At 49.8% G+C, this 14,197-nt stretch overlaps 1 protein-coding gene across 2 annotated transcripts in view; it reads right to left on the bottom strand.

The window, feature by feature from the left end:
* Nucleotides 1-6,199: 6,199 nt before the first annotated feature.
* The window catches only part of WNT3 (Wnt family member 3), a 54,716-nt gene continuing 46,718 nt past the window's right edge, over nucleotides 6,200-14,197 (bottom strand). Inside the window, exons 3-6 of one of the 2 annotated variants that reach the window (XM_021928378.2) lie at nucleotides 13,497-13,762; nucleotides 12,738-12,899; nucleotides 12,063-12,550; nucleotides 6,200-8,312 (exon numbers count right to left, since the gene is read on the bottom strand). In XM_021928378.2, coding sequence (XP_021784070.1) covers nucleotides 12,071-12,550; nucleotides 12,738-12,899; nucleotides 13,497-13,762 — 908 coding nt within the window. In that variant the 3' untranslated portion in view covers nucleotides 6,200-8,312; nucleotides 12,063-12,070. The remainder of the gene's footprint in view (nucleotides 8,313-12,062; nucleotides 12,551-12,737; nucleotides 12,900-13,496; nucleotides 13,763-14,197) is intronic. The other variant, XM_003913222.4, reaches the window with a different exon arrangement.

Here is a 14,197-nt window from a genome sequence, read left to right as displayed (position 1 = left end):
TGTTCTGTAGACCAGTGTTTTCATATAGAACCACATGGACAGCTGACAGGAATGGAGGAAGAAGGAGGGGGCTCAGGAAAGAGACCTCTCCTTGTTTTGTTACAAGTAGCATAATGTGAGGGATGATTTTTATGTTAAAAATCTCTTAATTATTTAGAAAGTATAGTTATTTAAAAACAGATCATTACAGTATCAGAAAAAGTTAATATATGACAATCTTTATACTTTATACTTATTTTAACTTACTAAAAAAAAAATGTGGGAGGCTGAGGCAGGAGAATGGCGTAAACCCGGGAGGCCGAGCTTGCAGTGAGCCAAGGTGGCGCCACTGCACTCCAGGCTGGGTGACAGAGCGAGACTCCGTCTCAAAAAAAAAAAAAAAAAAAAAAAATGTCTGGCACGGTGGCTCATACCTGTAATCCAAGAACTTTGGGAGGCTGAGGCGGGCGGATCACTTGAGGTCGGGAGTTCAAGACCAGCCTGGCCAACATGGTGAAACCCCATCTCTACTAAAAATGCAAAAAATAGTCGGGTGTGGTGGCACATGCCTGTAATCCCAGCTACTCAGGAGGCTGAGGCAGGAGAATCACTTGAACCTGGAGGCAGAACCAGAGTAGCTGGGATTACAGGCATGTGCCACCACACTCGGCTGTTTTTTGCATTTTTAGTAGAGACGGGTTTTCACCATGTTGGCCAGACTGGTCTTGAACTCCTGACCTCAAGTGATCCGCCCACCTCAGCCTCCCTGTTCTTGGATTACAGGCATGAGCCACCGTGCCAGGCATTTTTTTTTTTTTTTTAAGTAAGATAAAATAAGTATAAAGCATAAAGATGGTTATATATTAACTTTTTCTGATACTGTAGGTTGCAGTGAGCCGAGATCACGCCACTTGCACTCAGCCTGGGCAACAGAGCAATACTTTGTCTCAGAAAAAAGAAAAAACTCAGGTACCTAAGCCACAAACAAGGTTAGTAATAAGAGTTGTCGCTCAATTAGAACTACTCCTTTCTATGAAATGTACAAACCAAGGAACTTAAAGGCTCTCAGTAAGATTGCTTCACATGGTTCATTTTTGTATCCTCCATAGTTTTTTACATTTTTCTGAGCTATCAGATCTCTTAGCCTCCTAAACCTTGATCCTTAGCATTGGCTCAGGTTAGGACAGGAGGCAGCTCAGAAAATCCACAAGGCCCTGTGGGGAAGAGGCCAGCTTCAAGAACTTCCACAATGGGAGTTCCTGGGAGGAGGACCCTGAGGCCGACCTGGTCCCTGCATAGCCTTGAGAAGGCGGGTTCTTGAAGCTGCCCAAATATTCTTCAAAGCCAATGCTGTACAGCAGAGTGTATGAAATTACAGAATGGCCTGTGAAGAAGCAAAGGAGACTCCAGCTAGCTGCTGCCTTAGGTTTCTTCATCTATGGGCGAATTGTTAACTGGCTTTTTTTTTTTGTCAGAAGATGTTTTTGAGATCAAAACCTCAAAAGAGGAGGTTATTTTATCCTTTCTAAATTTGTACATCTTCACTGGGACATTTTTTTTTTCATGTCACACAGAAAAATTGCATAATTGTGGTTAAAGTCGGAAATGTGTTTTTACTTTCAGGCTGTCTTTTTATATCCTAAAAATTGCAGCCTCCCCTTTAAAAGTTTCAGCAACAAGTCATAAAATCATGGAGTAGAGTGAAGTGTGTACAATAATCAAATCCTGATCAACAGACTTGTTAAAACAGTGAGTCAGCCGGGCGCGGTGGCTCAAGCCTGTAATCCCAGCACTTTGGGAGGCCGAGACGGGCGGATCACAAGGTCAGGAGATCGAGACCATCCTGGCTAACATGGTGAAACCCCGTCTCTACTAAAAATACAAAAAACTAGCCGGGCGAGGTGGCGGGCGCCTGTAGTCCCAGCTACTCGGGAGGCTGAGGCAGGAGAATGGCGTAAACCCGGGAGGCGGAGCTTGCAGTGAGCTGAGATCCGGCCACTGCACTCTAGCCTGGGCAACAGAGCGAGACTCCGTCTCAAAAAAAAAAAAAAAAAACAAAACAGTGAGTCAGCTGTAAACAACCACCCCAGCCCAAACACAGAAGGTGAAAGCAGGATTTCATTTTCCTTGCCTGACAACTTGGTCCATAGCCTCTTTAAAGAAGTGACTGGGGGCAGCCGGGCGCGGTGTCTCACACCTGTAATCCCAGCGCTTTGGGAGGCCGAGGCAGGCAGATGACCTGAGGTCAGGAGTTCAATGCCAGCCTGACCAACATGGTGAAACTCCATCTCTATTAAAAATACACAATTAGCCAGGCGTGGTGGCTCATGCCTGTAATCTCAGCTACTTTGGAGGCTGAGGCAGGAGAACTGCTTGAACCTGGGAGGTAGAGGTTGCAGTGAGCCAAGCTCACACCACTGCACTCCAGCCTGGGCAACAAGAGCAAAACTGTCTAAGTGACTGGGGAAGGGTGTGTATGAGAGTTCAAGAAAGCATGTAAATTGCAGAATTTATTACAAAACGATCTAGAGTTTCTCATCAGCTGGCAAGCCGTACTGAGACTGGGTCCTGGAGATGAGCCCACAAGGGTGTGTGCTGGACGGGCACCATGGCATTAAGATGCAGCAGATAACGCCTGTGATGGGCAAGCATCCCAAGTGGGTGAAGACAAAATATCCAAGGAAGGATCATGTTTGAAATTTTCCCAGCATATACTCCACACAACTTCTGTCTTACTATTTTGGGAGTAATAGTGGCAGTGTAGCAGCAATGCTTAGCTGCACTGACTTCACTTGAGTGTGCAGACCAGCCACACACACGAGAACATGTCCCTATGTCCAGAGCCACCACAGGAGACAGCATTAGGTAACACCGAGAATCATCTCGCCATCATGTTTCCTTCTCTGCTTTTTCCCTACCTTCTTTCCTTCGACCTTTCTTTGTACTTCATTCCCTCATCCTTGAACTGTCTCACATGCTTTCCTTCTCTTCTTTCTTCATAAAGTAATATTGCTTTGAAAGATATCTTCTCATTATGTTGTCTCAGATTTTTAAGCAACGTCCTCTTGTGTTTAGATGTTTATAAGTATTTATACGTAGGGGAAAACTACAGGTTCAAGCACAGCTATAAACTGTATTCTCCTTAACCATCAAATAAGATTGGGCGGGGCGTGGTGGCTCACCCAGTAATCCCAACACTTTGGGAGGCTGAGGTGGGAGGACCCCCTGAACCCAGGAGTTTGAGACCAGTGGGCAACACAGCAAGACCCCATCTCTACAAAAGATTTGAATTACCGTGGTGGAGTGCGCCTGAGTCCTAGTTACTTGGGAGGCCGAGGAGGATCATTTGAGCCCAGGGGTCAAGGCTGTTAAGCCATGATCATGCCACTGTACTCCTGAGTGACATAGACACTTGTCTCTTAAAAATGAAAAACTATGGCCGGGCGCGGTGGCTCAAGCCTGTAATCCCAGCACTTTGGGAGGCCGAGACAGGCGGATCATGAGGTCAGGAGATCGAGACCATCCTGGCTAACACAGTGAAACCCCGTCTCTACTAAAAAATACAAAAATACTAGCCGGGCGAGGTGGCGGGCGCCTGTAGTCCCAGCTACTCGGGAGGCTGAGGCAGGACAATGGCGTAAACCCAGGAGGCGGAGCTTGCAGTGAGCTGAGATCGCGCCACTGCACTCCAGCCTGGGCGGCAGAGTGAGACTCCGTCTCAAAAATTAAAAAAAAAAATTTAAAAACATAAAATAAAATAAAAACTATGATTAATTATAGGATTACAAATGGTCTTCATTAGTATGAATACGGGCCATTTAAATATTTGGCAATCTTCATTGATTGAAAAAGGACTGGCCAGACGGGGTGGCTCATGCCTGTAATCCCAACAGTTTGAGAGGCCGAGGTAGGAGGATCACTTGAGGCTAGGAGTTCAAGACCAGCCTGAGCAACATAGCAAGACCTCGTCTCTAAAAAAAAAATTTAAAAATTAGCTGGGCATGGTGACACATGGCCTATGGTCCCAGCTACATGGGAGCCTGAGGTAGGAGGTCACTTGAGCCCAGGAGGTTGAGGCTGCAGTGAGCCATGATCACACCACTGCACTCCAGTCTGGGCAACAGAGCAAGATCCTATCTCAAAAAAAAAAAAAAAAAAAAGGAAAAAGTACCCAGAATGCTGGGATAGATAAGTTCAGGTTGAGCATCCCTAATCTAAAAATCCAAAATCTGAAGTGCTGTAAAATCTAAAACTTTTCAGCACCGACAGGATGCCACAAGTGAAAAATTCCACACCTGACCTTGTGTGACAGGTAGCAATCAAAATTCAAAATGCAGTCAAAACTGATTCATGCACAACATTATTAAAAATATTTTATAAAATTACCTTCAGGCTAGGTGTGTAAGGTGCATATGAAACAAACGAATTTCGTGTTTAGACTTGGGTCCCATCCTCAAGATATCTCATTGTATATATGCAAATCTTCCAAAGTCTGAAACATTTCTGGTCCCAAGCATTTCAGAAAAGGTGTAGTCAACCTTCATTAGCTTTATGCAAAAGTAAAATAAAAAGTCAAAATGAAATAAAAATGACCAGACTGTAAGATGTAGAGGGGATCTGTATCCTGTACGTGTCCAATTCGTTGTACAGCTGAAGCGTAACAGTTTTTGTGGTTTCAGCTTTTCAGGGGCTAAAGACACATCATGGGCAAAACAGAGTGCATGAACAGAGTGCATGAGCAGAGTGCGTGAACAAGTGCGTGGGTAGAGTGCGTGAACAGAGTGCGTGAACAGGTGCGTGAACAGGGAATGCGTGAACGGGAGTGCGTGAACAGAGTGCGTGAACGGAGTGTGAACAGAGTGCGTGAGCAGAGTGCGTGAACAGAGTGCGTGAACAGGTGCGTGAACGGGAGTGCGTGAACAGGTCGTGTGAACAGAGTCGTGTGAACAGGTCGCGTGAACAGGTGCATGGTGGCTCTTCCCTAACCTTGGGTTGGGAGTCAGATGCAGCACAGAGCAGCCCGCCTCCACCACAGGTGGCTCATGGCTTGATTTTCCTGGTTTTTTTTGAGATGGAGTCTCGCCTTGTTGCCCAGGCTGGAGTAGAGTGGTGCGATCTCAGCTCATTGCAACCTCCGCCTCCCAGGTTCAAGTGATTCTCCTGCTTCAGCCTCCCGAGTAGCTGGGATATAGGCATGGACCACCACGCCCAGCTGCTAGTTTTTGTATTTTTAGTAAAAACGGGCTTTCACCATGTTGGCCAGGCTGGTCTCGAACTCCTGACCTCAAGTGATTCCCCCCCCACACACACAACCTCGGCCTCCCAAAGTGCTGGGATTACAGGCATGAGCCACCCCACCCAGCCTGTTCTCATTATTTCTCTTTGTAGTGAGGTAAGATTTGTTCCTAATTGAGGTAGATCAGGAGAAAGAGAAAGAAAAAATATTTTTGTCATTCTCTGAAATAATGTGCCAAATAAACCAAAGGTGACATTTTATGGGTAGGTCTGAAAACTAAAGGAGTGTCTGTTGTCATAAAACCAACTTGTGGTATCTCATTGTTGAGAAGGCATAACCTGTGAGCTTCCACTGGGTCCTGTGAAGCGGCGGTCTGAGAGGGTGCCCGTCCCCAGAGCATGCCTACTGGCAGGCCCTTTCTACCTAAACCCAAACCAACTTCAAATGACACTTGCTCCAGACAGCCCACAGCCCAGGGCACACCCTTTCTTCTTATCGACCAACCTACCTCTTCTACGGCTTAGCTCTCACAGTGGAGCTAGCAGGGGACAGACCATTTTCAGTCAAGTTTCATTTTCAATAGAGAAAATCCTATTTTCCCATTAAATGGAGTTGAAAACATGGTGAGGAGGGGATTAAGGCAGTGGCCACCCCTGCGGTCTGCTGGCCTTGGGCCACATCTTTTAGGAGTGCCTGTGACATTAATTTGTACATGGAATATACTTGAGTCTGTGAAATGAATTAGTACCCACATTGTTGTTTTCTAAAACTGGAAATTCATTGTTAGAAGTTAACTTAGAACAAAAGAAGCCTTTAAGAATGTCCTATGGTATATCAGACCCACTGTCCAGGACATGTCTGACGATCTTGCTTAGAGAAAAGAGGAAATGACCTTCACTTGGTCATTTAATTAGCTGAGGCCACTATGTTCAGAATCTCATATCCTTGACCTCCTGAGCATTAATCTGGAAACTCCACACAGTGTACAATGTATCCATTTTAGGTTTGTTTACCTTCTCTTTAATGACTTAACAGAAAAAAACTGCATGATGAAATATATTTTCTCCAAATATATATATATTTATATAATATATAATCTTAGTTAACTCAAAGGTATATACATTGTATAATAAATAATATTTATAAAAAGAGACTTTTTGAATATAAAATCAAAAAGATCAACAACTTCTACAACTTTTTACAAAACTTTGGATACAGCAGGTTGGTAGGAAATTTCGGTTGGATACTATTACCTGACTACGGCGAGAATCATTACAATGCACTCATGTACTATTATTAAATAATTACTTGTCAGCTACTTGAATACGCCCCAGAAACATGACTTTATCACTTTTAATATAGAATACATAGATATGAAAAGATTGTTTTGAAAATTCGTATCCATTCTGCTGAAGTATTCTCACATAAAGCAAGCATTATCCAGTTGACATGATTTAAAACTTTTCAGTCTAAGGTGAGATGGGGAGGGGCATTTCAGACTCGGCGGAGGGGGGAGATGTGTATCTTTAGCAGGGCTTGTGGCCAGCAGATTTAGGAGTGAAGGCGGGCTCCTGGACGGCCGCCTTGGCAAGCCCGCCTGCACCAGCTGGGAGATCGCTGACCTGGTATTTTAGGTCAGGCTCAGGTAGACCCCAGAGGGAAGCGGGAGAAAGAAAAACCTTTGTTCTGCTCATTCCCCTGCTGCATCTGTTCTTTCTGATTCTCCCTAAGACAGTTGTTGAACTGATTCGTACTGTGAAATCCATGTGCCTCCCTTTTGCTAGCTTTCTCTAGGACCCTCGGCTGGACCAATATGCCTCAGGGAGAACTCAGCCGTGAAATGCTTCACCAGAGGGAGTACGTGACTGCTGGTTCCCCTTTGAACTTCTAATCCAGATCCTTGGGAACTGCATGGGTGGAAGCTATCTCAGCATGCAGGTGAGGGAGGAGGAGCTGGGGGAAAGAACTCTGTCCGTGTTTACTCACATTGGCCCCAGAGAGGAAAGCACACAGTAAGATGGGTCCGTACTGGAGAGGAAGCAAAGGGATGGTTTTCATCCTTCCCATCTGCTAGTCACGAAGTTGGAATTTCAGGAATCCATTGCTACTCCCTCATGGATTCTTTGTCTAACTTACACTAAGGTGACCTGGAGTCCAGCTGCTCTACCTGGAGTATCTGTACACAGAATCTGCAGGTGAGCACGGCTGGGAAGGACTGAATGGCCCCTTCCGAAGATACTGCTTCTTTATTTAGGAAGCCATTTGAGCTGGAGAAGACTTGCCCCCTTACATAACCTATTTACAATGTCCACTACCACAAAAAAAAAAAAAAAAAAAAAAACCTGCATTGACGGTGGAAACTGCAGAATGGTAGAAAAAGATTTTGAGATCTGACTGCCTCTCGTGCAGAACAGGGTTATAGAGAAAATGAGACAGAAGAACACACAGCTGCTTTTCAAATGGCTGACCAGGCCACCCTGAGCTGCCAGTTCTTCCAAACTCCAAATCCTACTCTAATAACTGACGCGGACCTCCCTACCACTTCATCCTAGCTAAACCTATGGCTTTTATCAGAATGAGAAATTAGCTCAAATTTGAATGGGAGTAGACCAAGAAAAGGAGACTGCAGGGGTGCACCCTACTTCCTGACTCCCACCTCACAGGCGTCTTGGAATGTCACCAGAAGCAGCAGTTTGGAAACAGAACCTTGCCCATGCTGATATCTTGACTGCCAGGCCGAGAGCTCACATTAGCCCAGCCTGTTCTGTTGGAGTCGAATTTTTTTTTCATTTTTATTTTCTTTAACATGTGCAAAGATAAGCCTCAGGTCTGTTCCTATCAGACCCTAGAGAACTAAAAAGAAAGCCCCCTTCTTTAAAAACCACACACCATCCAGAGTAGGGTGAGAAATGTAAGATGAGAGAGAGGGAGAGCCTCCCCGTCCACAGGCGAGTTGGGTCTGGGTCATTTACCACGCGTGCGGCTGGTGACAGTTCCTTGCTGTCTGACGCTGAGGGCTGCGCCCGGCTCTAGGTCCTGCTTCCCATGAGACTTCGCTGAATCTGCCCAGCCACACACTTCACCCCTTCCCAGCGCCCTTGGGGAAAATAAAGAGGAAGAATTAGAAACATAATTCTGTTCCCAGAGACCACCCATTGGGGTTCAAAGATCAAAGGCTGCTGATGAAGCTGAACATGTCCCTGGTGCTCAGAGGCGATGAGGAGTTGGGTGGCTTCTCCAAGCTGTCCTCTGTGCTTTGGGCCTACTGTTGAGGGAGGTTGTACGATTCACAGGAGAAGCAGGGCTTTTGAGTTCACAGAATGGGATCGAAATTCTACCTCCCCCACCTCTAGCTGAGGGCCTTGGACAACAGGAAGCCCAGGAGCAGGTCACTCAGGACGGGAGAAACAGTGCCCGGCCGAGGGCCCAGTCCCCAACTCCGAGTCAGCTGCTGTGCTGGGCTCCCGCCAGGCATGCACTGTGTTTTTGTACCGCACCAAATAGCTTGATAATGAGCTGTCCAAATGGGAGAAAGCCTACTTAATTACGAACAATTCCTTCCCATTGGAGCAGCAGTGTGCTCATTTTATTCATTTGCATAGTCATATCTCACAAAGGGTTTGAAACATTCCCAGTCAACACCCAGCTCCTCTGGGGGCTGACGAGGCCAAGGTAAGACTACTTTACAGAGGCAGAAACAGGCTCAGCCAGATTGAAGGGACACATCCAAGGTCTCTCAGCAAGGCAGTAACAGATCCAGGACTGGGCGCAGCCAGGCCACTTGACTCTTGCCGGAACCTTTCCAGCTCACCATGCTCACAACAGCAGAGTGATGAGGAATAAATCTGGCACTTGTAAGGCACCAAATCAATGGTTAGCCAGAGACACTGGGTAAAAGCTACAAAAAGCTACAGAAAAGGTGTTTTCCCCACAAAGGAAGGATACAAGCCATTTGACAGGGGCTCTCTCCTCGCCGTGTGGAGGGGCCGGGGCCTGCTCTGGGACTCGCTTCTCTCTCCTGCCTGCACTGCCAAGACTGTCCGGGAAGCCAAGAGAACAGCTAAAGACTCTGTTCCCTGCCATCCCTGCCAGTGCATCCCGCAGGCTCCCATCTTGCCTACAGCGTCGGCAGGGAGTAGCAGAGTCTCGGCCGGCCTGGGCCCATTGCTCTAGAGCAGGCAGCTCGCCTGCAGAGGTGGCTCTGGGAGGTCAGCTCTGCTTGGCCCAGGAGCCTCTGTGGTTATCCTCTGAGCACCTGGGCCCCGGGCCAGGCCCTTCATGTGCCAGGTCTCCAGTCTACAGGACAACCCTACACAGAATACAGTTCTCATCCCCAGTTCACAAATGAAGAAGCCAGGGTTCAGTGAGGCGGAAGAGCTGGCCTGGGAGTGTTCATCAGAAGGGCACCATGTCGGAAGAGTGTCCTCCACTGGTCACAGAGTGAGGCCTCCAGAGCTTCCACAGAGAAGGCATTCAGGGTAGGAACCACTTGGACCACAGCATCTTGAAACCATATCTATGTAGCATTTTACATAAGATTGAGGGAAAAAAAACCATTCATTGTCCATTTCAGAAATGAGGAGAAAGAGGGCTGATGAAGAGTACTGATTCTGGCTGGGCGCGGTGGCTCACGCCTGTAATCCCAGCACTTTGGGCGGCCAAGACGGGTGGATCACGTGAGGTCAGGAGTTCAAGACCAGCCTGGCCAGCATGGCGAAACCCGTCTCTACTAAAAATACAAAAATTAGCCAATCATGGTGGCGGGCGCCTATAATAATCCCAGCTACTTGGGAGGCTGAGGCAGGAGAATCGCTTGAACCCAGGTGGCGGAGGTCACAGTGAGCCGAGATCGCACACTTCACTCCAGCCTGGGTGACAAAGCGAGACTCAGTCTCAAAAAAAAAAAAAAAAAAAAAAAAATTCTGCTGGGCTGCCATTGTCACCACCACTGAACTGAGGAGGAAACTGGCACTGGCACTCGCAGGCCAGACAGCTGAGCAGACGAGGGGAGCCACTGGACTCACCTTCGTCCTCTCCCACTCCCCACACTGCTTTTGTTCAGACACCAAGAAAGGCAGTGCCACCTGCGGCCTTTCCGAACTGTCCCCACCAGGACAGAATTTGAGCTGCACCGAGGGGCTTCCTAGAGGGGCTGAGTGAGTCGCCCCTCAGCCAGAGCTCTTCTCCATGATGTCAGGTACCTCCCATATCTCAAGAGAGGCCCGTCCACTTCCTTCCCCTACTCCCTATGGCACAGACATGTGCCAGTAGCTCAGAGGCGCCCTGCAGAACTGCATCACCAAGGGGGGACTCTACCTTTTCACAGTCTGCTGTCCCCCAGCACCACCCCAGCCAACAATGACCCAGCAGGGAAGTGCTTCCCAATTAACTAAGCCCTGTCCCCAGGGTCCTTTCATTTGTCCCTCACAGCACCTCTGGGGAGCACGACAGATGAGGAACCAGGTCTATGAAGAATTTCTTGCTTGGGTCACACGGTTGGCAAGTGGTAGGAGCTGGAGCAGGGCAGGGCCTAATTCCAACACCCATGCTCATGCCTCGACATAGTAGGCTCCTCAGGGGAGAGAAAAGGAGGAAAGGGCACCCCAGCCTTAAAAACCTTCCACCCCTGGGGTCCAGGACCAATCCTCATCCATGCTGACCTATCCCGGGGTGCTGTGAAACCCAGGGCCACTGCATAGCGCCTCCCAGGCGGACCAGTGCATAGCGCCTCCCAGGCAGGCCACCTCTGGGAAGCTTGGGAACAAAATCCACCAGCCTTTGATCCTTTGATTACTCATCCCAGCCACTCTGAACTTGAATCCCTCCTGCTCCCCGTCATCATCCATAAACTTGGTGAGAGTGCTCCCCACTCCACCCAAGCTTCAGATCTGTCAGGATATGGGTTTATATGCCGCTTCCCCCCACCCACCTCCCTGAGGTCAGTAAGATTGATGCTTGTGCAAGAACTTGCCCTCTAAGTTCAAGGTGGACGCACACTGACTCTGCCTCAGGGGTAGAGGAGACATTTCGGCTCTCCGCTTGAGGTATTTAAACTGCCCCCACCCCCCAACACCATCACCACTTTATAGTAAGAAAGCTGAGGCCCAGAAAAGTGAAAGAACAGGAAGTTACTGACAAAGTTAGGACCAGACGTCAGGTCTCCCAGCTTCCAACCCCACAGCTCCACAGAATGCTCAAGAATGACAGCTAGTGGCTATGCAAAAATTTGATCTGGCTCATAACTTACTAACTTGTGTCAAAATGTTAATCAATTGCTGGTAGCTAATGTGCACACACTGGATTTTGTTTTGTTGTTGTTGTTGTTTTGTTTTTTTGTTTTTTGAGATAGAGTCTCATTCTGTCGCCCAGGCTGGAGTCCGGTGGTGCAATCTCAGTTCATTGCAACCTCCGTCGCCCAGGTTCAAGCACTCCTCCTGCCTCAGCCTCCCGAGTAGCTGGGATTACAGGCACCTGCCACGACACCTGGCTAATTTTTGTATTTTTAGTAGAGACAGGGTTGCATCATATTGGCCAGGCTGGTCTCAAACTCCTGACCTCAGGTGATCCATCCACCTCAGCCTCCCAAAGTGCTGGGATGACAGGCGTGAGTCACTGCACCCAGCCAACACTGGGTTTTTATCTGTGCTTTGTGCAATCCACCAAGTCTCTGCCCAAGGACCATTCTCATGGAAGCTTGAAAAATCCTGGCTTCCTATTTTGACTGTGGGAACTTGTGTGTCTTGGATAGCTCAGAAACAGAAGGGGGTCGTCAAGAAGAAGAGATGGGCAAACAACCCCATTCCCTGCACCCAGGCTCCCAGCCTCCCCCACCTTCCCAGAGCCCTACCTGGTGCCCTACTTGCAGGTGTGCACATCGTAGATGCGAATACACTCCTGGCAGCTGACGTAGCAGCACCAGTGGAAGATGCAGTGGCATTTTTCCTTCCGCTTCTCCGTCCTCGTGTTGTGGCCACGGCCACAGCAGAGCAGATCGCAGCCATCAATGCCATGGGAGGTGACATTGCAAGTCCGGTCCCTTGTGCCAAAAGAACCCGTCTCTGGGTTGGGCTCACAAAAGTTGGGGGAGTTCTCGTAGTAGACCAGGTCCCTCTCAGTGGGCGGCTTGAAGAGCGAGTACTTGGCCCGGAGGGTCTCCACCCAGCCTCGGGACTCACGGTGCTTCTCTACTACCATCTCCGAGGCGCTGTCATACTTGTCCTTGAGGAAGTCGCCAATGGCACGGAAGTCAGGCTGCGCCCACCAGCAGGTCTTCACCTCACAGCTGCCCGACAGCCCGTGACACTTGCATTTGAGGTGCATGTGGTCCAGGATAGTCTGGGGGAGAGGAGTGGCAGCTGGCCCCCAGACTGACCTCATGAGGGGGCACATCCGGGCCTTCCCTCTCTGCCCCTGCCCACCCCCTTCCCTCCAGCCTTCTCTACTCCTCTGTGCCAGGAAGAGAACTGATGGGGACGGAGGCAAGACCTAAAGAATAGGACCATGTTTCCCTCCCCCTTCACACCCCAAGCATGGGCAGACAGCACGTCCACTTCTCACAGCATATGAAATAGGAGTTGTTGCCTGGGCGCGGTGGTAATCCCAGCACTTTGGGAGGCTGAGGCGGGAGGATCACCTGAGGTCGGGAGTTCAAGACCAGCCTGGCCAACATGGCGAAACCCCGTCTCTATCAAAAATACAAAAATTAGCTGGTGTGATGGCGGAGAATCGTTTGAACTCGGGAGGTGGAGGTCGCAGGGAGCTAAGATCGAGCCACTGCACTCCAGCCTGAGCGACAGAGCGAGACTCCGTCTCAAAAAATAAAAATAAAAAAGAAATAGGAGTTATCTCCATTTAACACATGGGGAAACTGGGGCTGGGAACTTAATGTGACTCACCCTAGATCATACAAGCACAGTAAGGGAGTGGAGGCTGAATTCAGAGCCAGGTTCCCAGGACTTGACAGCCCTACACCGCGTGACAAGGTGCACAGGATGGGTGGGTGGTACCTGATCCCACGGGGTGGCCATGCTCCCAGGCCGACTCACCCGGGTGGGGTGGAGTCCAGGAACTGCCCGAGGAGGAAGGAGGGTGGACAGACGAAGTGGCTGTGGGGTGGGGAGGGGGCCAAGCCTGGCCAAGGGGAAAAGGAGTCCACAACCCACAGGGCTGCCAGAAGGGGTGGGGTGGGGGGGGCCAGGCCAGCTCCAGAGGGGAAGGGCGGGGGGGGGGGTGGAGGAGAGGGGGGCTCCCTGCAGGGCTGGGGGAGGGCAGCCTGGCTCACCGTGCGGCCCGCCTCGTTGTTGTGCTTGTTCATGGCCGAGCGTGCGTCCGGCCTGTTCTCACGCGCGTCCGCGAACTCCCTGGACACTAACACCCCGAAGTCAGCGTCTTCGCTGCAGCCGCCCCACTTCCAGCCTTCGCCAGGCGGCCCTTTATGATGCGAGTCACAGCCGCAAATGGTGGAGGTGCCCTCGGCGCAGGAGCGGGTGACGGCGAAGGCCACGCCGGCCGAGGCGATGGCGTGCACGAAGGCCGACTCGCGGGTGGCTGCAGGGAGGCCGTGGGGAGGCAGCACTCAGGACCCGGCCTGGGAGCACCTGCCCTGCCTCCACCTCCCAGGCCAGGACGTTAGGAGAACGAGACCAGGAAGAGTTGAAGAGCTCACCAGCCCTGAGGCAAGACGGAGGCAGCTTCGCCACCCTCTTTGGCTGGTTTAGACCCAGTTGGGTATCCCCACTTCACAGATGAGCAAACTGAGGCCCCAGGCTGCTAACTGATTAGCCCAGGGCCTCAAATGCCACAGGGCAGAGCAGTGCCTGTTAGAAACAGGGGCCAACACCAAAGCTCTGGCAGGCTGCTGCCGAGATAAGGCAGCAATCTTAACAGAAGCCACTTCTGAGCTGGGCACACACCCCCTGCCCTCCACCTTCCCAAAGTCCAGAGACCACCCAGCACAGGCCTGAGCCCTCCCACGCCTGAGTG

The sequence above is a fragment of the Papio anubis genome, chromosome 17, assembly GCF_008728515.1.
Source record: "Papio anubis isolate 15944 chromosome 17, Panubis1.0, whole genome shotgun sequence".
Classification (NCBI taxonomy): Eukaryota; Metazoa; Chordata; class Mammalia; order Primates; family Cercopithecidae; genus Papio; species Papio anubis.
The sequence above is the reverse complement of the archived record's forward strand: the minus strand, read 5'-3'. Positions and strand labels throughout refer to the sequence as shown.